At 44.0% G+C, this 25713-nt stretch overlaps 1 protein-coding gene across 4 annotated transcripts in view; it reads left to right on the forward strand.

The window, feature by feature from the left end:
* Nucleotides 1-25713, forward strand: part of LOC106611224 (A-kinase anchor protein 6) — a 288016-nt gene that overhangs the window by 92490 nt on the left and 169813 nt on the right. For all 4 annotated transcript variants that reach the window (XM_045723598.1, XM_045723597.1, XM_045723599.1 and 1 more), the window contains exons 6-7: nt 6215-6305; nt 7710-7885. In XM_045723598.1, coding sequence (XP_045579554.1) covers nt 6215-6305; nt 7710-7885 — 267 coding nt within the window. The remainder of the gene's footprint in view (nt 1-6214; nt 6306-7709; nt 7886-25713) is intronic.

The raw sequence follows: 25713 nt of genomic DNA on the forward strand, positions 1-25713 counted from the left end.
CTTGTACAGAACTGTGTGTGTGTGTGTGTGTGTGCCTGTCACTGTTTGTGGACGTGAGCACAACAAAAGTGTATACTGTATATCTCTATCAGTATCAGAGGTTTGTTGTGGAACTTTGTCATCTTGATGGACGGAAGATGTAGTTATGTTTTATTGGGAAGGGCTTCACATGTTAGTATTGATTGAGAAGGGCCCTGCCAGGCGCACTTGTTTTCCTCAGTCACCCCCTGCTCCAGGGGAGGGGAGTGGAGGGGAGCTGCTCCCAATTCAATGTTTGGTCTTGGGCTGCAGCTGGCACGTAGCTTTGGGGGTGGAGGGGGGTTGAATGAGTCTAGCTTAGCGAGGCGGCGAGCTGCGCTTCTTTCCGGTGCCCCTGTGAGAGCGATAACGAGATGTCTGTGAGCCCGGGCCGAGCAGGCACCTCTTTATAAGGCATTGAGAGATGGCGCGAAATGAAACGGCTATTGATTGAGCTTGATGGCTGATCCAGCTCTTTAAATCACATTAACGAGACCACTCTGCAATGGGGGCAAATGAACAGTCAGGACAAGAGGCCCATAGTTAGAGAGAGAGGGGGGGGGGGCACTAGCCAGTGGGTGTCAAACCCCTTAATACACAGGAAGGTAGATACAGCCCCCTTCTCTCTCTCTCTCTCTCTCTCACCTCTTCCTTTCTCCCTTTCTCTCAAGCACCACTTTTATGTAAAAAGTGCATTGGATAATCATTATTACAAAGGCCCTACTGATTAAATTAAATACAATTGCAGCCGGCTGCTTTGAAATTGGTATTTCAATGTCAGATCTCAATGTCATCCCATTTAGTTATATGATACGCTACTCAGAAATATGGTAATGCCAACACAAAACAAATCTGATCAAATAGAATTGGAGATTAAATGCCTTGCAGGTCACTTTTTAGTCTGTTATTATTATGACAGTAGCCAGGTATCTCCCTCTCTGGCTTGAGTGAGCCAATACTTTTCCTACCTTAGCCTTCCTACCTCCCAGCTCACCTTCACCCTGTGGCGCCTCTTTAATTCCATCACAACCCGTGTGTGTCTCTCGTGTGTTTGTGTGTGAGCCCCCTCCCCATGGGTTGGTTCTTCCCTCTCTCCCTCTGTCCTTCCCTCTGTCCTTCCCTCTGTCCTTCCCTCTGTCCTTCCCTCTGTCCTTCCCTCTGTCCTTCCCTCTGGCCTTCCCTCTGGCCTTCCCTCTGTTTCAGTGAGATGACGTCCCTGCCCAGTCTTTCTGTGTGTCTGTATGTGTGATGTGATGTGGGGATTACAGTCCTCTCACCTGAGCCTGAGAGGAGTGAGAAGAGGAGCGAGGGGCTCCAAATCCAGGAGCTTCAAACTGTAGCACAATGGTCGGCCCGCGAGGGATTTCTTTTGGCCCCCAAAGTTTTTAGAAATGTTTTAAAAAAGACTGTAAAATCAGTTAAGCATAAAATCAGTTTAATTTAGGAAATCTGTTCCCAAGTATTCCCACGGGAAAAAAAGAGACGTGATCGTGTATCAATGTAATGAAGGTATGAAATTATAGTTATTTTCAAATACAATCTCTTTTTGAGCTTAGTTGTGGTCAGTTTGAAGTATACAAATGATTATAATTATTTTCCGGCTCCCAAAAAAACGGCCCGTGAATTAATCGAGTTGCCTATCCCTGCTGTTGCACATCTAGAGGTGTCAAATTGGTGACAACCCTCCTGCCCCCAGCTTAATCCACCCAAAGCCTTGCAGTCCTTTTCTCTCTCTGCTGCTGAACTCTCTGTTTGCCTCCCAAATGGCACCTTATTCCCTATATGATGCACTACTTTTGAATTAGTGCACTATTTTTTAATAATAGCCTTTATTTTGCCCGGGAGTCATGCTGAGACCAAGGTCTCTTTTACAGATGAGCCCTATATCAAACAATGATATACATCAATATACACTATACACATCAATACACATCAATATACACTATACACATCAATACACATCAATACACATCAATATACACTATACACATCAATACACGAAAAGCGAAACACAATCCTATAAAACAAACACATTCTTAATCAGCTGTCTGAGTTTCCTGACAGGCACCAACTCCAATTTTAGAGAGTTTTGGAGATTATTCCACAAGTAAGGTGCAAAAAAACTCAAATCAGATTTACCTAATTCAGTGGAGTTGGAAGGGATCTCCAGCGTTTCTCAAACGTCACATTTGAAAGTGTTTAAGGTTAACTTTAGCCATTAACTCCAGATTTTTAAGATTAGGGTTAAGTTTAGCCATTAACTCCAGATTTTTAAGGTTAGGGTTAAGTTTAGCCATTAACTCCAGATTTTTAAGGTTAGGGTTACATTTTGCCATTAACTCCAGATTTGTAAGGTTAGGGCTAAGTTTAGCCATTAACTCCAGATTTTTAAGATTAGGGTTAAGTATAGCCATTAACTCCAGATTAAGGTTAGGGTTAAGTTTAGCCATTAACTCCAGATTTTTAAGGTTAGGGTTAAGTTTAGCCATTAACTCCAGATTTTTAAGGTTAGGGTTAAGTTTAGCCATTAACTCCAGATTTTTAAGGTTAGGATTAAGTTTAGCCATTAACTCCAGATTTTTAAGGTTAGGGTTAAATTTAGCCATTAACTCCAGATTCTTAAGGTTAGGGTTAAGTTCAGCCATTAACTCCAGATTTTTAAGGTTAGGGTTAAATTTAGCCATTAACTCCAGATTCTTAAGATTAGGGTTAAGTTTAGCCATTAACTCCAGATTTGTAAGGTTAGGGTTAAGTATAGCCATTAACTCCAGATTAAGGTTAGGGTTAAGTTTAGGCATTAAGTCCAAAATCTTACGGTTAGCCATTAACTCTGAATGGTTTGGGATAGGCTTACTTTCAAAAGTAGTGCACTATATAGCGGATAGGGCAAACTATATAAGGAATAGGGTACCGTTTCAGACGGAGCCTTGCTATGAGTGTGAACAACTCCATTTTGGCTGCTCTGCTGTTCCTGGATCAGCGTTAGAGTGAGTCACCGAGGGCATCTTCTAGTTACTTAGTGAGCTAGGTGTCCCATTCCCCTTCATCCATTCTGCCCAGTGAAGTAGAGCCGGGCCTCGTTCAGTGCTCCTCTACTTGCTCTCTCGGCGGCAGGCCGTCAGAAGCATTTAGCCAATGCTGTGTTGTCACGGCACGCCTTCAGCACGCTGGTCAGATCAGACCGGGCCCTAATCGCCAGCAACAGGCCGGCCCGAGATCTAAGGAGATGACAATCTAAGGTGACGATGACTCCAAGCACCTCACTGCATCACTCCCCTGGGATTCCTCAGCACCCCCTCTTTATTCACCCTCCACCCCCCAACCACTCATAACATCTTCAACAGCATATCCCATCCCCCTCCTCCAGGTCCCAGTTCTCTCACTCTCTTTTATATATATATACAGTATATATACAGTGCATTCGGGAAAGTATTCAGACCCCTTCACTTTTTCTTCATCAATCTACACACAATACCCCATATCCCATAATGGCAAAGCCAAAACAGGTTTTCAGAAATGTTTGCAAAAGTAAAAAAACAACAAAAAACATATCACTTTTACATAAGTATCATACCGTTTACTCAGCACTGTGTTGAAGCACCTTTGGCTACGATTACAGCCTCACATCTTCTTGGGTATGATGCTACAAGCTTGGCACACCTGTATTTGGGGAGTTTCTCCCATTCTTCTCTGCAGATCCTCTCAAGCTCTGTCAGGTTGGATGGGGAGCATTGCTGCACAGCTATTTTCAGGTCTCTCCAGAGATCGGGTTCAAGTCTGGGCTCTGGCTGGGCCACTCAAGGACATTCAGAGACATATCCCGAAGCCACTCCTGTGTTGTCTTGGATGCGTGCTTAAGGACATATTTCCACCGGTATAATGTCCATTGCTCGTGTTTCTTGGCCCAAGTGAGTCTCTTCTTCTTATTGGTGTCCTTTAGTAATGATTTCTTTGCAGCAATTCAACCATGAAGGCCTGATTCATGCAGTCTCCTCTGAACAGTTGTTGAGATGTGTCTGTTACTTGAACATTTATTTGGGCTGCATACTGAGGTGCAGTTAATTCTAATGAACTTATCCTATGCAGCAGAGGTAACTCTGGGTCTTCCTTTCATGTGGCAGTCCTCATGAGAGCCAGTTTCATCATAGCGCTTGATGGTTTTTGCGACTGCACTTGAAGAAACTTTCAATGTTCTTGAAATTTTCCATATTGCCTGTCGTTTCTCTTTACTTATTTGAGCTGTTCTTGCCATAATATGGACTTGGTCTTTTACCAAATAGTGCTATATTCTGTATGCCACCCCTACCTTGTCACAAAACTGATTGGCTCAAACGCATTATGAAGGAAATTCCACAACTTTTAACAAGGCACACCTGTTATTTGAAATTAATTCCAGGTGATTACCTCATGAAGCTGGTTGAGAGATACTTTGAAGAATCTCAAATATAAAATATATTTTGATTTGTTTAACACTTTTTTTTTGGTTACTACATGATTCCATATGTGTTATTTCATAGTTTTGATGTCTTCACTATTATTCTACAATGTAGAAAATAGTAAAAATAAAGAAAAACCCTTGAATGAGTAGTAGGTGTGTCCAAACTTTTGACTGGTACTGTATATACAGTATATATTTAATATATATATCCATCTCTCTCTCTCCATCTCTCTCTCTCATTCTCTCTCTTTCTCCACTTTGATTACACTTAGCACCACGACAGCACTTGGCTCTGCACCCACAGAAAGACGGGATGGGGGAGATAGAGAAAAACGGGGAGGGGGTAGAAAAAGAAATGTTTGGGGAATTTTTCAAGAGAATAACAAGAGTGGAATAGAGACATCATAGTAATATGGGGGCTTGGGGGAATATTCCACACATGTTGGAGAGTTAGGGGATGGGTGGATGATAGATCCCTTTAAGGAATGGAGGGATGGTCTGTTGGGAGAGGAGGATGGAGGGAGAGGGTGTGTGAATCATCCCTTTAAATAAAACAACTCAGTAGCCTATGCTGGATTTCTGTGTGTTCTGTATGTTGGATTTCTGTGTGTTCTGTATGTTGGATTTCTGTGTGTTCTGTATGTTGGATTTCTGTGTGTTCTGTATGTTGGATTTCTGTGTGTTCTGTATGTTGGATTTCTGTGTGTTCTGTATGTTGGATTGTTTTTTACAGATACAGATCTTTTCTGTCCCAATATTTCAGGATAGATGGTTAAGATACTGTAGAGGGAAGTGGAAAGGGATGTAATGTGATGCGATGTAATAAGTAGAGTATAGCACAGCTTGAGGAATTATGAAGGGTGCTTGGAGGTTATGTCAGATGTTTGTATGATGTGGGGACTGGGACTTTTTTTGGTGTGATGTTCAGAGAGAAAGACCCAACCAAATCATAAGAAAATAAAAAATATAATTACTTGAGACATTGGAAAGAATCAACAAAAAATAGAGCAAACTACAATGCTATTTGGCCCTAAACAGAGAGTACACAGTGGCAGAATACCTGACCACTGTGACAGAACCAATATGAAGGAAAGCTTTGACTATGTACAGAGTCAGCGAGCATAGCCTTGCTATTGAGTAAGGTCGCCGTAGGCAGACCTGGCTCTCGAGAAGACAGGCTATGTGCACACTGCCCACAAAATTAGGTGGAAACTGAGCTGCACTTCCTAACCAAATGTATGACCATATTAGAAACATATATCCCTCAGATTACACAGACCCACAAAGATTTAGAATGTATTTTTATACAATTTTGATAAACTCCCATATCTATTGGGTGAAATACCACAGTGTGCAATCACAGCAGCAAGATCTGTGACCTGTTGCCACAAGAAAAGGGCAACCAGTGAAGTACAAACACCATTGTAAATACAACCCATATTTATGTTTATTTATTTTCCCAGAGCTTTTTTATTTTCCCAGAGCTTCAAGTTGAACGTGGACAGTCACTGCTCCCTGAAAGACTGTGTTAATATATTGTCTGTGTTGCAGAGTTTCAAGTTGAACGTGGACAGTCACTGCTCCCTGAAAGACTGTGTTAATATGTTGTCTGTGTTGCAGAGTTTCAAGTTGAACGTGGACAGTCACTGCTCCCTGAAAGACTGTGTTAATATGTTGTCTGTGTTGCAGAGTTTCAAGTTGAACGTGGACAGTCACTGCTCCCTGAAAGACTGTGTTAATATGTTGTCTGTGTTGCAGAGTTTCAAGTTGAACGTGGACAGTCACTGCTCCCTGAAAGACTGTGTAGTGGAGGAAGGCAGGCAGCTGCTGGAAATCATCCTCTCCAACGGTACGGCTCTCACTGCTCTCAACCCTCACATTTATTATTAATGGTTATATTAACATACTGACCTTCAGAATGTATACATCTTAAAGTAACCGCTTCTCAAGCAAGGGGAAGGGGGGAAAGAAACAGCTTTTTTCAACATACATTACCAATGTCATTCTATCTGCAGTGGATTGAGTGAGTGAGTTTGGACAGGCTGGGAGTGATTGGTGCTTGTGACTGGGTCGAGAAAAGATAGAGAGGAGAGGCAGAGAGGTGGAAAGAGGAGAGGGAGTGGGACGCTGTGTATTTGAAGCGAGCGAGTAGGAGAGAGAAAAAGTGAGGGAGGGAGACGGTGTATATAATAATAATAATAATAATTTTGTGGGCGCTTATATTTGATTTGTCCTACTTCACACATGTACAACTTTGTATAATACACGTGTGAATTGGAAATGTGTTTTTTTCATATTCCAACTCCCCGAGACACCCTCGGAGAGTGGGGTCACGGCCAGGGTCATGACGAGGGAGTAAGAGCGATAGAAAAGGAGAGGGAGCGATTGAGGGAGGCGCTGTGTTTATGAAGATAGGTGGAATTAGAAACAGCAGGGCCTGAGTTAGAGGCCATCTTCCAGACGTTTTCTCCCCTCTGCTGGGCCGATTATTCACCTAAAGCATCCATCCAGCCAGCCAGTCAACCAGCCAGCAAATCTCTCCCCTTACTTCCTGTGCTGCAGACACTAATACCTGGTTTCCTAGCAACTCTGCAGATCACTCATGATCATTCCACAGGTATGAGCGGTGTGTGACATTGTTGAGCAGCCAGTCACTAGATAGATAGTGTGTGTGCGTGCGTGCATTACAGGGTCACATTCTGCCTTGGCTCATTCATCTTGATTTGATCACTTTGTTCAAACAGGATTTGGGTGAATCATGGCTGCTGGGACAGTGTCCTGCTGGTAGAGAGACACAGGGCTGGAGTAACACTGTGATGGTTCTGCAGGGGGACGCAGTGTGTTGTGGGAGGGGTTTAACTCTAAACCAGCTACTCATCACATGCAGTACACATACTGGTGTGTTCATATACTGTACATTAGTTGGCATACTGTATGGCAGATCACATAGGCATCTGTGTTCAGGTTAGAGAGAGCAAGGTGGACCACTGAAGAATTCTTGATCATATCAAATAAAGAGCAATTACCTCACTCACATTTAAAAGACTAATAAACAAGGTATATAATAATAATAATAAAAACGATGATGATAATGATAAAGGATAAAATAGTTTAGCATAATAAAATTATAAATACCAGTACTTCAGTGAATGAAGGATTATAGGAGGGTGGGTGGGTCAGAATGAAAGTAAGTTCATAGGTAGTGGCTAATCCACAGACTCTTTCTCTCTCTCTCTATTGTCTATCATTCCAGGCCTGAGGGACATGCTCCAGATGGTCGTACACCAGTGGCAGCAACTCCAGAGGCAGATCCGCCGCCAGCACAGCTGGATGCTGCGGACTCTGGACGCCATCAAAGCCCACATCCTGGCCACTGAGGCCGAGGCCTCTCAGGAGGCAGAGACTACGGGCCCGCTGGCCAGCCCAAAGGTAAACTGTAGCCACACAGGCTACATTTCCTCATATCCCCCATATCCCACCGCCTGCCCGCCGGTGCCTGTCCTCCTGCCACTGACTGAAGTCCACCCGCTCTCCCTCTCCTCTCCGTCTCCTTTCCTCTCCCTCTCGCCCGGGGCTATCCAGTGCTCGCTCAGCAAAATAAACAAACAGAAGGGGGAGATGGGAAGGGGTTGGTGCTATTAGCATAAGAAACAGCTAAAGTAAAGCTAGCTGTTAGAAGTTACTGGGGGTGAAGGGGGACACACGTAGATGTGCATGATGTGAATATTCCATATTTCATAAATAAACTCTAAAGCAATGGTGGTGGCTGCATGAATAATTTGAGAAGACAAAATGCAGCAAATGAACACACACACACACACACACACACACACACACACACACACACACACACACACACACACACACACACACACACACACACACACACACACACATACACACACACACACACACACACACAGGAACAGTAGACAAAAAAATCACACACAATTATTTATAGCTCAAAATGTGTGAAACCCACTTTGTTCTTTGCATTTAATGTGTAATTACTGGCATTGTCATTCTAGGCTACGATTGCTCATTGTTTAATTGCCAATTGTGATTTAGTAATTTACACTCCAATCTGATTTTGGTGGATGGAGGCATCCTTTTCACTTACCCAGAGAGACCCAGGCAGAGAGAGACAAATGTATTTGTGTTTGTGCATCAAAAGGATATGAGCAGCCGTGTCAGAGCATCAGCACAGCTCGGCAGGATTTCCCAGGGGGCCGTGCAATGTGGAGGCACAATCTTCACAGCGCCGCACCTCACTCTTCCTTCTTCTGACCATAATCTCTTCTGTTTCATCTGAACCAAATTAGAAACTCAATCCCTTTTCCTTTCCTCTCCTCCCTTCGCATCTCCTCGCATCCCTCTTTTCACGTTGTAGGCGACAACATAAATAATCCTGCTGCTTTTAAATAGTTTTGTTGCAATTAGAAATCACCACAATCAGTGTGATCAGTCAGCTCTGACATCCATTAGCTGCTTGGTTGCAGCGAATTAACACAGAGACGAGCCAGTGATTCATTATCCCATAGCTGTTAATGAAGATCAGATGCATTGCCTAATTAGAGGGTGGCCATTGTGGTGGGGGGAAGGTCAGGGAAGGAGCTACAAATCTCCTCTCAGCACTGAGTGTTTAGACCCGTCCTGACTCTCTGACGAGGGGGCACGGGGTTGGGTAAATTTGATAGGACGATGTTGACGGGGGAAAGATGAGAGGTGTCATCTTCTGATCTGAGGGATGGATGACATGGGATGATAAGTCATAGGTCTGGTCCAGGTTGTGTTTGTTGTTCATCCATCAGGCGTTATGACGAGTCATTGTCGACTTAGGAGGTTCGCCCAAGGTTATTTGAATGTTTTAATGTGTGTGTGTTGCAGAGATGTTAGCTTGTTATAACGGTGAGCTTGTGTACCTAATATAGCCCATATACTTCAGCTTTATATGTTGGGAATTCATTGTTAAAACCAATATCAACATTGTTATGATTTAGAACAAGGACAATATTTATTTCCAGTGTCCCATACATTTTTTATGTGTCTAAAAACAACAGGTGCTCTTTGAGGTCATTCATTTTCGGCGTGTAAAAATGACAGATGTAAGAGCAATGCAACATGTCACTAGACACAAACGTTGCCCCCATTAAGGTGTGTATAAAGCAAGGTGCGTCTCTCCTGGCGCCCATAACGGTTTGTTGTTATTGCGGAGAGCATATGCTCCTGCCGTTGTTGATGTTCCTGAGTCTGAATCATTTTCCATGGGACCATAAAGTTTTGAACATGGCTAGATGCTGGTCAAATGGTAATCCTGAGGGAACCTTGTCTTATTCCCCTCTAATTCAATTGTTGGGGAAGATTAGACAGAGACGCTTCAGTCTCAATAACAAGCTGCTTCTCAAAATCCCCTGGCAAATAATGGGGTCTTTCCATGAAAATAATTCCTTTTGCATCCATTTGATATCTATATTTTTTCTGTGTATATTACCCCTTTTTCTTCCCAATTTCAATCTTGTCTCATCGCTGGAACGGGCTCGGGAGGTGAAGGTTGAGTCATGCATCCTCCAAAACATGACCTGCCAAACCACACTTCTTAACACCCGCTCGCTTTACCCGGAAGCCAGCCACAGCAATATGTCGGAGGAAACACCGTTCAACTGACGACCGAAGTCAGCCTGCAGGCGCCTGGTCCCCCACAAGGAGTCACTAGAGTGTGATGAGCCAAGTAAAGCCCCCCCGGCCAAACCCTCCCCTAACCCGGACGATGCTGGGCCAATTGAGCGCCACCCTATGGGACACCCGATCACGGCCGGTTGTGACACAGCCTGGGATTGAACCAGGGTCTGTAGTGACGCCTCTAGCACTGTGATGCAGGGCCTTAGACTGCTGTACCACTCGGGAGGCCCCATCCCTTTTGATATTTTAAGTAGAAATTATGCACCAATATTGAATTTTAAAAGCCTGTTATATTAAATGAAATGCCCTTTAATATAGACCACATGGAGAATTCAATACATCAGATTTTTTTATATGAAAAAAATCTTGCTAAAGTGACAAAAACTCAGCATTTTGACATGTCCCTCCATCAACATGGTGTCACTTTGTCACGCCCTGACCTGAGAGAGAGGGTTTGTTTCTCTATGTGGTTAGGTCAGGGTGTGGGGTGGGCATTCTATGATGTCTATTTCTTTGTTTTGAGCCGAGTATGGTTCTGTCACATCCTGGCCAGTATAAGGGTTAATTGTCATTGTAGTTTGGTCAGGACGTGGCAGAGGGTATTTGGTTTATGTGGTTCGGGGTGGTGTTTTTGTAGTAAGGGCATTTGATTTAAGTATTCCTGGGTTTTGGGGCACTGTTTGAGATTCATGTAATTCTATGTTTAGTCTAGGTAGTCTGGTTCTATGTTTAGTTAATTGGGGTGGGGACTCAATTGAAGGCAGGTGTGGTCTATTTGCCTTTGATTGAGAGTCCCATATATTAGGGCGTATTTGTGTTTATCATTTGTGGGAGATTGTTTCTTGTCTAGCGTATGTGAGCCTGAGAAGACTGTCTGTAAATCGTGAGTTCGTTTTGTTATTTTTGTATGTTCATTTTGAGTTTAGTAAAGGTTCAAGATGAACAATCTCAATCCTGCTGCATATTGGTCCTCCTTTTCCGACGATGATTTCGCTATATCGTCTGACGACGAAGAAATCCGTGACAGGTTCCTAATCAGAGGCAGCTGTCTATCGTTGTCTCTGATTAGGAATCATACTTAGGCAGCCTTTCCCCACCTGTAGTTGTGGGATCTTAATTTTGTACTGCTTGTTAAACCTACAAGACGTTACGGTCGTTGTCATTGTTTATTCTTTTGTTTGTAGTGTTCTGATTTATAATTAAATACAAAGATGAACACTCACCACGCTGCACCTTGGTCTACTCCCTTTGACAGTCGTGACACACTTTTAGAAATATTTTAACCAACTTAATCGCAAACTTTCTCCAAGTTTTACCATCATTGTAAAGCCCTATTTATGTTTTTGCATTGACAAAGTCATTTATTTATGTGATAAGGGATTCATTCACGCCTTTCCCTAATTTTAAGGTCAACCCTGTTACGTGAACTGAACTCTCGTTTTAATATGGTGAAACTATTCCTTTAAAAATATTATTTTCATAAACATTGAACATCGAATAATCAAATCATAGTGTAAAGGCAGGTGAGCTGGTTCTACTCTTTTTTGATCATTTTCTGGTGTTTTGTGGTGGAAACTGAGTGGGTCAAGTATTAACACGACTGTTACCCATAGATAGAAAGGCTTGAAATGTTTAAAAAAGAAAATGTATTTTTGTGAAGCTTGCATTCAATTGCCTCTCCCTGTTGCAACAAGCTTCCATTCCTCGTATCACAAGGGGATTTATGGCTGATTTAAAGAGGAAATCATCAACCCTGTTAGTCAACCCTGTTACAGTCAACCCTGTTGCTTTATTTGGCAATTAATAGGCACTTACTACAGTGCCTTCAGGGTAAGTCTCTAAGAGCTTTCCACAACTGGATTGTGCAGCATTTGCACATTATTCTTTTCAAAATTCTTCTACAACCATTTTCAGCTCTTGCCATAGATTTTCGAGGAGATTTAAGTAAAAACTGTAACTCAGCCACTCAGGAACATTCACTGTCTTCTTGGTCTTCTTTGGCACACCTGTATTTGGGGAGTTTCTCCCATTCTTCTCTGCAGATCCTCTCAAGCTCTGTCAGGTTGGATGGGGAGCGTCGCTGCACAGCTATTTTCAGGTCTCTCCAGAGATGTTCGATCGGGTTCAAGTCCGGGCTCTGGCTGGGCCACTCAAGGACATTCAGAGACTTGTCCCGAAGCCAATCCTGCATTGTCTTGGCTGTGTGCTTAGGGTCGTTGTCCTGTTGGAAGTTGAACCTTCACCCCAGTCTGAGGTCCTGAGTGCTCTGGATCAGGTTTTCATCAAGGATCTCTCTGTACTTTGCTCTGTTCATCTTTGCCTCGGACCTGACTAGTCTCCCATCCCCACAGCATGATGCTGTCACCACCATGCTTCACCGTAGGGAAGGTGCCAGGTTTCCTCCAGAAGTGACACTTGGCATTTAGGCCAAAGAATTCATTCTTGGTTTCATCAGACCAGAGAATCTTGTTTCTCATGGTCTGAGAGTCCTTTAGGTGCCTTTTGGCTAACTCCAAACTAACTGTAATATGCCTTTTACCGAGGAGTGGCTTCTGTCTGGCCACTCTATCATAAAGGCCTGATTGGTGGAGTGCTACATAGATGGTTGTCCTTCTGGAAGATTCTCTCATCTCCACAGAGGCACTCTAGAGCTCTGTCAGAGTGACCATCGGGTTTTTGGTCACCTCCCTGACCAAGGCCCTTCTCCCCCTGATTGCTCAGTTTGGCCAGGTGGCCTGTTCTAGGAAGAGTCTTGGTGGTTCCACCTCCATGTTTGACGGTGGGGATGGTGTTCTTGGGGTCATAGGCAGCATTCCTCCTCCTCCAAACACGGCGAGTTGAGTTGATGCCAAAGAGCTCCATTTTGGTCTCATCTGACCACAACACTTTCACCAAGTTGTCCTCTGGATCATTCAGATGTTCATTGGCAAACTTCAGACGGGCATGTATATGTGCTTTCTTGAGCAGGGGGACCTTGCGGGCGCTGCAGGATTTCAGTCCTTCACGGCGTAGTGTGTTACCAATTGTTTTCTTGGTGACTATGGTCCCAGCTGCCTTGAGATCATTGACAAGATCCTCCCGTGTAGTTCTGGGCTGATTCCTCACCGTTCTCATGATCATTGCAACTCCCTGAGGTGAGATCTTGCATGGAGCCCCAGGCCGAGGGAGATTGACAGTTCTTTTGTGTTTCTATCATTTGCAAATAATCGCACCAACTGTTGTCACCTTCTCACCAAGCTGCTTGGCGATGGTCTTGTAGCCCATTCCAGCCTTGTGTAGGTCTACAATCTTGTCCCTGACATCCTTGGAGAGCTCTTTGGTCTTGGCCATGGTGGAGAGTTTGGAATCTGATTGATTGATTGCTTCTGTGGACAGGTGTCTTTTATACAGGTAACAAGCTGAGATCAGGAGCACTCCCTTTAAGAGTGTGCTCCTAATCTCAGCTCGTTACCTGTATAAAAGACACCTGGGAGCCAGAAATCTTTCTGATTGAGAGGGGGTCAAATACTTATTTCCCTCATTAAAATGCAAATCAATTTATAACATTTTTGTTTTTCTGGATTTTTGTTGTTGTTATTCTGTCTCTCACTGTTCAAATAAACCTACCATTAAAATTATAGACTGATCATTTCTTTGTCAGTGGGCAAACGTACAAAATCAGCAGGGGATCAAATACTTTTTTCCCTCACTGTATATTCTCCTATATTCCTTTCACATTTACACAAACTTAAAAGTGTTTCCTTTAAAAATAAAAAAGTGTTTCCTTTCAAATGGTACCAAGAATATGTATATCCTAGCTTCAGGGCCTGAGCTACAGGCAGTTCGATTTGGGTATGTCATTTTAGGTGAAAATTAATAAAAAGGGGCGCATCCTTAAGAGGTAAAAAATGACCCGCCACTATGTTTAACAGCAGAGAAAACCCCGTAAATGATATTTTTTCAATGTGACATTTTTATGACTCTTCCTAGAGTGACCCCAACATTAGAAAAAGTGAAACATCACCTTTGTTCATATTTCCATGAACTCTGTGCACCATCAGGGTACAAAGATTGTCTTGGGGTCATTTTTGACCCGTCAGTTGTAAAATCATTTATACACCACAAAAACCACAAAGACACACACAGACACACCCACAAACACACACACAGACAATAAGAAATTGAGATGGTGTGCTACTGATTGAACTCAGACAAAACTAAAACTTTCTTGTGCATGTGCAGCATCTCTCCTCCACGACCCAACACATGACTCAAGTTCAAAGACAAAATAAAAAAGAATTTCAGACAAAATAATAATTTCTTGAAAGCATTGTTTACTAATGGGGAATGCAGTCAGAGGCTATAAAGGTGCTGCAGTTGACAGTCACCCCAGTTCTCTCTTTGCTGAAGCCATGAGTGCACGTTTCAGTGCCCAACAGGTCGTAAATCTGATTTTTTCAGATGTCTAGGAGAACATTGATTTAGAAGAGGAGGAGGTATCTGAAGAAGAATATGGGGAAGAATACATCTTCATATGAAGAAGAAATCCCCCAAGCTGAAAGAGGGGCATTTTGTCAAAGAACAGCAAAATAACATGTCCTTGTGACCATATGACAGCCAGGGCAGGATGGCAGCACAAAATGTCATAAGGATGACCCCAGGGCCCACAAGACATTCAGTTGCCCATGCCCAGGACATTGCCTCAACATTCTACATGTTTATCAAACCAGTCATTGAAAAAAATCATCCTGGAGATGACAAATTTGGAGGGTTTCTGTTAATATGGAGACAACTGGAAAAGGATGGATGAGATTGACCTGCGTGCCTCTCATAGGGCTGCGACTCTTAGCGGGAGTGTATAGGTCCCGAGGCGAGGTTACATGTACTCTCTGGGATGCAGAGAGTGGAAGGGCGATTTTCCGTGCCACGATGCCGCTGAAAGTCTTTCACACTCTCTCAAGAATGCTACGATTTGATAACCGTGAGTCAAGACCTGCAAGACGTGTGTGAGAGACAAACTGCCAGCCATAAAAGAGGTCTGGGAGAGGTGGGTGACAATTTCGTTACCTCTTATGAACTTAGCCAGCAGCTCCTGAAGAGGAAGATCACCATGGTTGGCACAGTTAGAAAGAACAAGCCTGAGCTCCCCCCTGCACTCCTCGCAACAAGGGGGAGAGAGGCCTGCTCATCAAAGTTTGCCTTCACCCCCACCACCACTCTAGTTTCTTACCTCCCAAAGAGGAACAAGAATATGGTCATCCTGAGCACACTGCACACAACGGCTGAGATCAGTGATCGTGAGGACAGGAAGCAAGCCATCATCCTGGACTACAACCACAACAAAGGAGGCGTGAACAACCTGGACAAGGTGATTGGAACTTACATCTGCAGCAGGATGACTGCCCACTGGCCCATGGTCATCTTCCATAACATCATTGATGTGTCCTCATACAATGCTTTTGTGATATGGAACAAGATCAACCCTACCTGGATGCCTGATAAGCGGAACAAGAGGAGGTTGTTCCTGGGGCAGCTGGTAAAGGCACTTGTAACCCCACCTCTGCAGCGCTTGTGAAAGCTGTTCAGGGGGCTGAATCTTGTCCTGATCCACCTGAGGCTGCAGCTGGGGCAGGCAAGAGGAGGAGATGCCAATTCTGCCCCCCAAAGAAGGACTGTAAAACAAATACTATGTGCTGCACATGTGAGAAATACATCTGCAAAGTCCGTGCACACACACTTGCATACTGTCCTACATGTGCTAATTAGAGTTGATTGATTTATGTTCTTCACGTTTTTGTTTTGTATCTACTATCTTATTTTATTCTTATTGTTGTTGTTTATACACCTTGTGAGTGGGTGCAATGGTTAAAAAATGGGAGAAGACTAGTATTTTGTAGTTGAATTCCTCATTGTACAGTATATAAGAATATATCACTATGTTGCAAAAAAAGTTCAAGACTGTTATTGTTTCCCTTCAATAAAATGCATTCAAAACTACATTTCTGCACATTTCTGCTACTTTCTAAGGCTATACAAGTGCTATCTCTTGCTAAGATTTTTTTTTTTTACACTTATGCGCTAACTTTAGCAATAATAAGAATAAACCTCTAGTAAAGAAAACAATTATGACAGGTGTGTTGTAATAAAAACGAGTGGTGTCCACTGAATAAATGCAGTCTTTCTGCATTGTGAAGAGGGAAAACCCAGATATTCACAAAGTTTGTGATGAATGACAGGTTGTTTCTTCATGCAAAATAGATTTGGGGTTTAAAATTCAATTAAGCTGCTTTATTTTAGGGTTTAGTGAAGGCGAGTCATGTTTGACCCTTAGGACATGGGGAGTATACAGAATGTTAAGACTACACAAGGGTTAAGAATGATGGAGGTCACTGTTCTTGGGGACCTTCGATGCTGCAGAAATGTTTTGGTACCATTCTCCAGATCTGTGCCTCGACACAATCCTGTCTCGGAGCTCTACGGACAATTCCTTCGACCTCATGGCTTGGTTGGCTTGGCTTGGCTTGGTTTTTGCTCTGACATGCACTGTTAACTGTGGGACCTTATAGAGGTGTGTGCCTTTCCAAATCATGTCCAATCAATTGGATTTACCACAGGTGGACTCCAATCAAATTATAGAAACATCTCAATTATGATCAATGGAAACAGGATGCAACTGAGCTCAATTTCAAGTCTCATAGCAAAGGGTCTGAAAACGTAAGGTATTTCTGTTTTTTTCATAAATTTGCAAACATTTCTACAAAGCCGTTTTCGCTTCATCATTATGGGGTATTGTGCGTAGGTTGATTAGGAAAAACATTTATTTAATACATTTTAGAATGACAACATTTGGAAAAAGAGAAGGGGTCTGTAATACTTTCCAAATGCACTCCACTGTAGGGAGTAGGCTGCTATTTGGGATGCACATCAGAACTTTTAGTGTTCATGGTAACTAAGAAGGTTACATTTGTATACTTGGGAATGCCGGCTTTATTGTTGTAGGGTTATTTTTCATCGCCAGTCACCAGAAGGATGCACAACTCAGGGAATCAAACCAATACACACTCCCTGTAACGTCCGTTGTTGGAATGAGACCAAGGCGCAGCGTGGGTTGGGTTCATCATACTTTAATATAAACGGTGAACCAACAAAAACCAAAACAAGAAGCAACACAACGAACGAACAGTTTCGCAGGCTACTCACAGCAATGCAAAAACAACTTCCCACACCAGACAGGTGGAAAAAGGGCTACCTAAGTTTGGCTCCCAATCAGCGACAACGATGTACAGTTGTCCCTGATTGAGAGCCATACCAGGCCAAAACACAGAAATACAAAACATAGATAGGGAACATAGAATGAACATAGAAATAGAAAAATATAGAACACACATCAAAACCCCGAAACACACAAAACAAACACTACCTGCCACGCCCTGACCAAACTACTATAACAAATCACCCCTTTTACTGGTCAGGACGTGACACTCCCCATGTTATCTCCCAAAGCTTTACACAGAGTTATGGAAGAACATAGCCTGTTCTGTACGTGATTCATGTAAATACAGTACATGTGAATATCAGATAAGAGGAGAGAGATTACTCTTACAAGGGAACTTCTGTGTGTGTTCAGATTTCCTCTGTGATGTTAACATGGGTTATATATTATTGTGGAATCAAGTTAAAGCTATGTTCTAAGTCACCTATGCTTTGTCTCAAATGGCTCCCTACAGTGCACTACTTTTGACCAGAGCCCTATGGGCCCTGGTCAAAAGTAGTGCCCTATAAAGGGAATAGGGTGCCATTTGGGATGCAGCTCTACTCTCTAGTGGCGGTGGTGTGTGATGCGTCCCTCCCTGAGCCCTGGTGGTTTGGCCAGCAGAACATAACAGTGTAATATTCAGGAGCTGTCTGTCTGTCATATCACAGGGATTGCAGCAGTAGGCTCTGTCTCTGTGCCTCTGACTCTCTCACTCACAGCCTCTGTGGACGGCAGAACTGACAGGTGTTGACCACACACACACAAACAAACATGCATGCATGGACTCGCACGCAAGCCCACAAACACGTTCCAACACATACGGGCCTAAGCACACACACGCGCAGGCACACACATACGCCCGCGCACACACACACATAGTTTATGTAAAGGAGAAAGTATTTTAATGTCCCTTGCTCTCATCCCCCGTGATCCTCCTTTCACCTCCTCATCATGCTCTAATGTTCATGCTATACATAGCACAGCCACAGCCACAGCCACAGCACAGCCACAGCACAGGCACAGCCACAGCCACAGCAAAGCCACAGCACAGCACAGCCACAGCACAGCCACAGCACAGCACAGCCACAGCACAGTACAGCCACAGCACAGCCACAGCCACAGCCCCATCATCAATTCTCTCTCCATTTACGGCTGTCATTTATGTTGATAAGCTAGCTGGTGATTCTCTCTCTGAGACAAAATATTCTGCAATTTGAACAGTTTCAACATGGAAATACATTTGTGAAATTGCAGCATAATTGTTAGCTAACATCATTGACATCTACGGAAACTTTGGTGATGTGTGTTATTTGTCAAAAGTAGCATGCTTTAGATCTTGTGTCCGTCAGTCCGTTAATCCGTCCGCCAGTCCGTATATGTGTCAGTCAGTCAGTCAGTCAGTCAGTCAGTCAGTCAGTCAGTCAGTCAGTCAGTCAGTCAGTCTGTCTGTCTGTCTGTCTGTCTGTGCCCAGAGTTGGAACGCACCATATCGCTCTAGAAGCAGGTGTGGATGGGCCCTTCCTTCCTCTCAGTAACCCCATCACTCTGCCAGTGATCCCTTCAGATTAGACCATGTTCGTTTGGGCACGGGGGACACAAATCCAGTTAACCAGCTTGACGAAACAGCCCCAAGTCAGTGACCAAACGACACCCTGCACTCTGGGGATATTTGGGCGACGTTACCATTACCATGCCTCCACCACATCACATTATAGCTTCATCAGAGTAGGTGTTGGCTATCCTACCCAAAGCTTCCTCCATCGCCCGCAGTGGTACAATATCTAGGTCCTCAGAGTGGGATTATTCAGGTCATCTGTGCCCTGACAGGTGTCAGTGGCATATACTAATGCTGGCCTGGCTGCCTGTGTGTGTATGTATGTAAAAGCAGCAGGGCCTTATCTGCTGCTGCTCCCAGACAGCTTGTCTGCCCCAGGGCCCACATTTCACCCAGCCGGCCCTGCTGACTGCAGTGCAGTGGGGGAGAGACGTGGGAGGAAGAGTGGGAGGGAGGAGCAGGATGAGTAGGGGACAGGGGCAAGGAAAGGGGTGGAGACAGGGGAGAGGTAGAGAGACCGGAGGGGGTGAGGGACCACCGTTGCTGTCATCATCATCAACCATTCTGTTCACTGGAAATACAGTATATTATTAACAAGTGCTATGCCACACCAGAGATATGCCATACCACTACGCTGCATATGGAGCGGGTCTTAGGTATATCAAGGTACAGTACGGTTATAACTGGCCCCAGGTTATTGCTGCATGGTGAACATTTTATGAAAGGAAGTGTGGCACTTAAAAACAGGACAGGGACAGGTCTGGGGAGATTTTTCACTCTGGACAGACTGCTGCCTAGCCCCTTCAGCCCCATGTTGATGAGCCGAGATTCTGGGTTTACCCGGCTTCATGACTGAATTTGTGTTGGGTGACGCAGTAGCGTTACCATTAGGTATTACTCTTTTTACTTTATATTATAGATTATAGTGCCTTAGTGAGTTAGTGAATTGTTGATATAGTCCCAAAATGGTTTACATGTCAGCAATCACGTTTTCAAGATATAGAACTTTCAAAATACAGAAATACAGCTATTTCAAACTCTTAAGACTATTAAATAACCTCTCTGGGATATGTGGGACGCTAGCGTCCCACCTCGCCAACAGCCAGTGAAATTGCAGGGCGCCAAATTCAAACAACAGAAATCTCATAATTAAAATTCCTCAAACATACAAGTATTATACACCATTTTAAAGATACACTTCTTGTTAATCCAGCCACAGTGTCTGATTTCAAAAAGGCTTTACGGCAAAAGCACACCATGTGATTATGTTAGGTCAGCGCCTAGCCATAGAAAACCATACAGCCATTTTCCAAAGAAGGAGAGGTGTCACAAAAGTCAGAAATAGCATTAAAATGAATCACTAACCTTTGATGACCTTCACTGGATGGCACTCCCAGGACTCCATGTTAGACAATAAATGTCTGTTTTGTTCGATAAAGTTAATCTTTATGTCCAAAAACCTCATTTGAAATTGGCGCGTTATGTTCAGAAATGCATTGTCTCAAACAAACATCCGGTGAAAGTGCAGAGAGCCACATCAAATTACAGAAATACTCATCATAAACATTGATGAAAGATACAAGTGTTTAACATACGATTATAGATAAACTTCGCCTTAATGCAACCGCTGTGTCAGATTTCTAAAAGGCTTTATGGCAAAAGCACACCATGCGATTATGTTAGGTCAGCGCCTAGCCACAGAAAACCATACAGCAATTTTCCAACCAAGGAGAGGTGTCACAAAAGTCAGAAATAGCATTAAAATTAATCACTTACCTTTGATGATCTTCATCTGATGGCACTCCCAGGTCTCCATGTTAGACAATAAATGTTTGTTTTGTTTGATAAAGTTAATCTTTATGTCCAAATACCTCCTTTTTTCGTGCGTTTAGTCCAGTAATCCAAATGCACAAGGCGCGCTCACAAAGTCCAGACGAAAAGTCAAAAAAGTTCCATTATTGTTTGTAGAAACATGTCAAACGATGTATATAATCAATCTTTAGGATGTTTTTATCATAAATCTTCAATAATATTCCAACCGGACAATTCCTTTGTCTTTAGAAAGGAAAGGGAACGGAGCTCGCACTCACGGCCGCGCACGATCAACAACTAAAGGCTTTCAACCAGACCCTTGGTTGAAACAGCTCTTATTCGCTCCCCTTTCCCAGTAGAAGCCTGAAACAACATTCTAAAGACTGTTGACATCTAGTGGAAGCCTTAGGAAGTGCAATCTGACCCCATAGACACAGTATATTGGATAGGCAATCACTTAAAAAAACTACAAACCTCAGATTTCCCACTTCCTGGTTGGATTTTTCTCAGGTTTTTGCCTGCCATAATACTCACAGACATTATTTTAACAGTTTTGGAAACTTTAGAGTGTTTTCTATCCAAATCTATCCAACTAATTATATGCATATTCTAGCTTCTGGGCCTGAGTAGCAGGCAGTTTACCCTGGGCACCTTATTCATCCAACCTACTCAATACTGCCCCCGTTCCCAAAGAAGATAACATCCATATATCTCTCTATAAAGTGTTTGTCTTTAAAATGAGAAATGCAAATAATCAGAGATCCACATAAGAAATAGTTAATGCGTTCCCAGGTCTGGCTGGCACTATTAGCATGAAAAGGCACTCTAAATGTAATTTATAAAGTGAGTTAAAATGACATACCTCTTTAAGTTGCTTTTGCCTAAGGGCGATCTGACAATTGAAATGCATTTTCTAAGATTAAAAAAAAGTTAATGGTTCTATTTTTTGATAGACATTTTCAAATATTTAATTACAAGGACAATAGAAATGAATATACAGTAGAGCTTTTCTGTCAAATAATAATACAATGTGTGGTTGTGTGGTTGTGGTCAGAAGTTGTGAGGTTGTGTGGTCAGAAGTTGTGTGGTCAGAAGTTGTGTGGTTGTGGTCAGAAGTTGTGTGGTTGTGTGGTCAGGAGTTGTGTGGTCAGAAGTTGTGTGGTTGTGTGGTCAGGAGTTGTGTGGTTGTGTGGTCAGAAGTTGTGTGGTTGTGTGGTCAGAAGTTATGTGGTTGTGTGGTCAGGAGTTGTGTGGTTGTGTGGTCAGGAGATGTGTGGATGTGTGATCAAGAGTTGTGTGGTTGTGTGGTCAGAAGTTGTGTGGTTATGTGGTCAGAAGTTGTGTGGTTGTGTGGTCAGAAGTTGTGTGGTTGTGTGGTCAGATATTGTGTGGCTGTGGTCAGGAGTTGTGTGGTTGTGTGGACAGAAGTTGTATGGTTGTGTGGTCAGAAGATGTGTGGTTGTGTGGTCAGAAGTTGTGTGGTTGTGTGGTCAGAAGATGTGTGGATGTGTGGTCAGGAGTTGTGTGGTTGTGGTCAGGAGTTGTGTGGTCAGAAGTTGTGTGGATGTGTGGTCAGAAGTTGTGTGGTTATGTGGTCAGAAGTTGTGTGGTCAGGAGTTGTGTGGTTGTGTGGTCAGAAGTTGTGTGGTTGTGTGGTCAGAAGTTGTCGTTGTGGTCAGAAGTTGTGTGGTTGTGTGGTCAGGAGTGGTGTGGTTGTGTGGACAGGAGATGTGTGGTTGTGTGGTCAGAAGTTGTGTGGTTGTGTGGTCAGAAGTTGTGTGGTTGTGTGGTCAGAAGATGTGTGGTTGTGTGGTCAGAAGTTGTGTGGTTGTGTGGTCAGAAGATGTGTGGATGTGTGGTCAGGAGTTGTGTGGTTGTGGTCAGGAGTTGTGTGGTCAGAAGTTGTGTGGTTGTGTGGTCAGATATTGTGTGGCTGTGGTCAGAAGTTGTGTGGTTGTGTGGACAGAAGTTGTATGGTTGTGTGGTCAGAAGATGTGTGGTTGTGTGGTCAGAAGTTGTGTGGTTGTGTGGTCAGAAGATGTGTGGATGTGTGGTCAGGAGTTGTGTGGTTGTGGTCAGGAGTTGTGTGGTCAGAAGTTGTGTGGATGTGTGGTCAGAAGTTGTGTGGTTATGTGGTCAGAAGTTGTGTGGTCAGGAGTTGTGTGGTTGTGTGGTCAGAAGTTGTGTGGTTGTGTGGTCAGAAGTTGTCGTTGTGGTCAGAAGTTGTGTGGTTGTGTGGTCAGGAGTGGTGTGGTTGTGTGGACAGGAGATGTGTGGTTGTGTGGTCAGAAGTTGTGTGGTTGTGTGGTCAGAAGTTGTGTGGTTGTGTGGTCAGAAGATGTGTGGTTGTGTGGTCAGAAGTTGTGTGGTTGTGTGGTCAGAAGATGTGTGGATGTGTGGTCAGGAGTTGTGTGGTTGTGGTCAGGAGTTGTGTGGTCAGAAGTTGTGTGGATGTGTGGTCAGAAGTTGTGTGGTTATGTGGTCAGAAGTTGTCGTTGTGGTCAGAAGTTGTGTGGTTGTGTGGTCAGATATTGTGTGGCTGTGGTCAGGAGTTGTGTGGTTGTGTGGTCAGATGTTATGTGGTTGTGTGGTCAGAAGTTGTGTGGTTGTGTGGTCAGGAGTTGTGTGGTCAGAAGTTGTGTGGTTGTGTGGTCAGAAGTAATGTGGTTGTGTGGTCAGGAGTTGTGTGGTTGTGTGGTCAGGAGATGTGTGGACGTGTGATCAAGAGTTGTGTGGTTGTGTGGTCAGAAGTTGTGTGGTTGTGTGGTCAGAAGTTGTGTGGTTGTGTGGTCAGATATTGTGTGGCTGTGGTCAGGAGTTGTGTGGTCAGAAGTTGTGTGGTTGTGTGGACATTAGTTGTGTGGTTGTGTGGTCAGAAGTTGTGCGGTTGTGGTCAGGAGATGTGTGGTTGTGTGGTCAGGAGTTGTGTGGTTGTGTGGACAGGGGTTGTGTGGTTGTGTGGTCAGGAGTTGTGTGGTTGTGTGGTCGGAAGTTGTGTGGTTGTGTGGTCAGAAGTTGTGTGGTCAGAAGTTGTGTGGTTGTGTGGTCAGAAGTTGTGTGGTTGTGTGGTCAGAAGTTATGTGGTTGTGTGGTCAGCAGTTGTGTGGTTGTGTGGTCAGGAGATGTGTGGATGTGTGATCAAGAGTTGTGTGGTTGTGTGGTCAGAAGTTGTGTGGTTGTGTGGTCAGAAGATGTGTGGTTGTGTGGTCAGAAGTTGTGTGGTTGTGTGGTCAGATATTGTGTGGCTGTGGTCAGGAGTTGTGTGGTTGTGTGGTCAGAAGTTGTGTGGTTGTGTGGACAGAAGTTGTGTGGTTGTGTGGTCAGAAGTTGTGTGTTTGTGGTCAGGAGTTTTGTGGTTGTGTGGTCAGAAGTTGTGTGGTTGTGTGGTCAGATGTTGTGTGGTTGTGTGGTCAGGAGATGTGCGGTTGTGGTCAGGAGATGTGCGGTTGTGGGCAGGAGTTGTGCGATTGTGTGGTCAGGAGTTGTGTGGTTGTGTGGTCAGAAGTTGTGTGGTTGTGTGGTCAGAAGTTGTGTGATTGTGTGGTCAGAAGTTGTGTGGTTGTGTGGTCAGAAGCTGTGTGGTTGTGTGGTCAGAAGTTGTGTGGTTGTGGTCAGAAGATGTGTGGTTGTGTGGTCAGAAGTTGTGTGGTTGTGTGGTCAGAAGTTGTGTGGTTGTGTGGTCAGAAGTAGTGTGGTTGTGTGGTCAGGAGTTGTGTGGTTGTGTGGTCAGGAGTTGTGTGGTTGTGGGGTCAGGAGTTGTGTGGTCAGAAGTTGTGTGGTTGTGTGGTCAGGAGTTTTGTGGATGTGGTCTGAAGTTGTGTAGTTGGCGTCAGGAGTTGTGTGGTTGTGTGTTCAGAAGTTGTGTGGTTGTGTGGTCAGAAGTTGTGTGGTTGTGTGGTCAGGATTTGTGTGGTTGTGTGGTCAGACGTTGTGTGGTTGTAGTCAGAAGTTGTGTGGTCAGAAGTTGTATGGTTGTGTGGACAGGAGTTGTGTGGTTGTGTGGTCAGAAGTTGTGTGGTTGTGTGGTCAGAAGTTGTGTGGTTGTGTGGTCAGAAGTTGTGTGGTCAGGAGTTGTGTGGTTGTGTGGTCAGGAGTTGTGTGTTTGTGGTCAGGAGTTGTGTGGTTGTGTGGTCAGAAGTTTTGTGGTTGTGTGGTCAGAAGTTGTGTGGTTGTGTGGTCAGAAGTTGTGTGGTTGTGGTCAGGAGTTGTGTGGTAAGACGTTGTGTGGTTGTGTGGTCAGAAGTTGTGTAGTTGTGTGGTCAGAAGTTGTGTTTGTGGTCAGAAGTTGTGTGGTTGTGTGGTCAGAAGTTGTGTGGTCAGAAGTTGTGTGGTTGTGTAGTCAGGAGTTGTGTGGTTGTGTGGTCAGAAGTTGTGTGTTTGTGGTCAGGAGTTGTGTGGTTGTGTGGTCAGAAGTTTTGTAGTTGTGTGGTCAGAAGTTGTGTGGTTGTGTGGTTGTGTGGTCAGAAGTTGTGTGATTGTGTGGTCAGAAGTTGTGTGGTTGTGTGGTTTGAAGCTGTGTGGTTGTGTGGTCAGAAGTTGTGTGGTTGTGGTCAGAAGTTGTGTGGTTGTGTGGTCAGAAGTTGTGTGATTGTGTGGTCAGAAGTTGTGTGGTTGTGTGGTCAGAAGTAGTGTGGTTGTGTGGTCAGAAGTTGTGTGGTTGTGTGGTCAGAAGTTGTGTGGATGTGGTCTGAAGTTGTGTAGTTAGCGTCAGGAGTTGTGTGGTTGTGTGTTCAGAAGTTGTGTGGTTGTGTGGTCAGAAGTTGTGTGGTTGTGTGGTCAGGATATGTGTGGTTGTGTGGTCAGGATATGTGTGGTTGTGTGGTCAGAAGTTGTGTGGTTGTGGTCAGAAGTTGTGTGGTCAGAAGTTGTATGGTTGTGTGGACAGGAGTTGTGTGGTTGTGTGGTCAGAAGTTGTGTGGTTGTGTGGTCAGAAGTTGTGTGGTCAGGAGTTGTGTGGTTGTGTGGTCAGAAGTTGTG

This window comes from Salmo salar, chromosome ssa09, assembly GCF_905237065.1.
Source record: "Salmo salar chromosome ssa09, Ssal_v3.1, whole genome shotgun sequence".
Taxonomy (NCBI): Eukaryota; Metazoa; Chordata; class Actinopteri; order Salmoniformes; family Salmonidae; genus Salmo; species Salmo salar.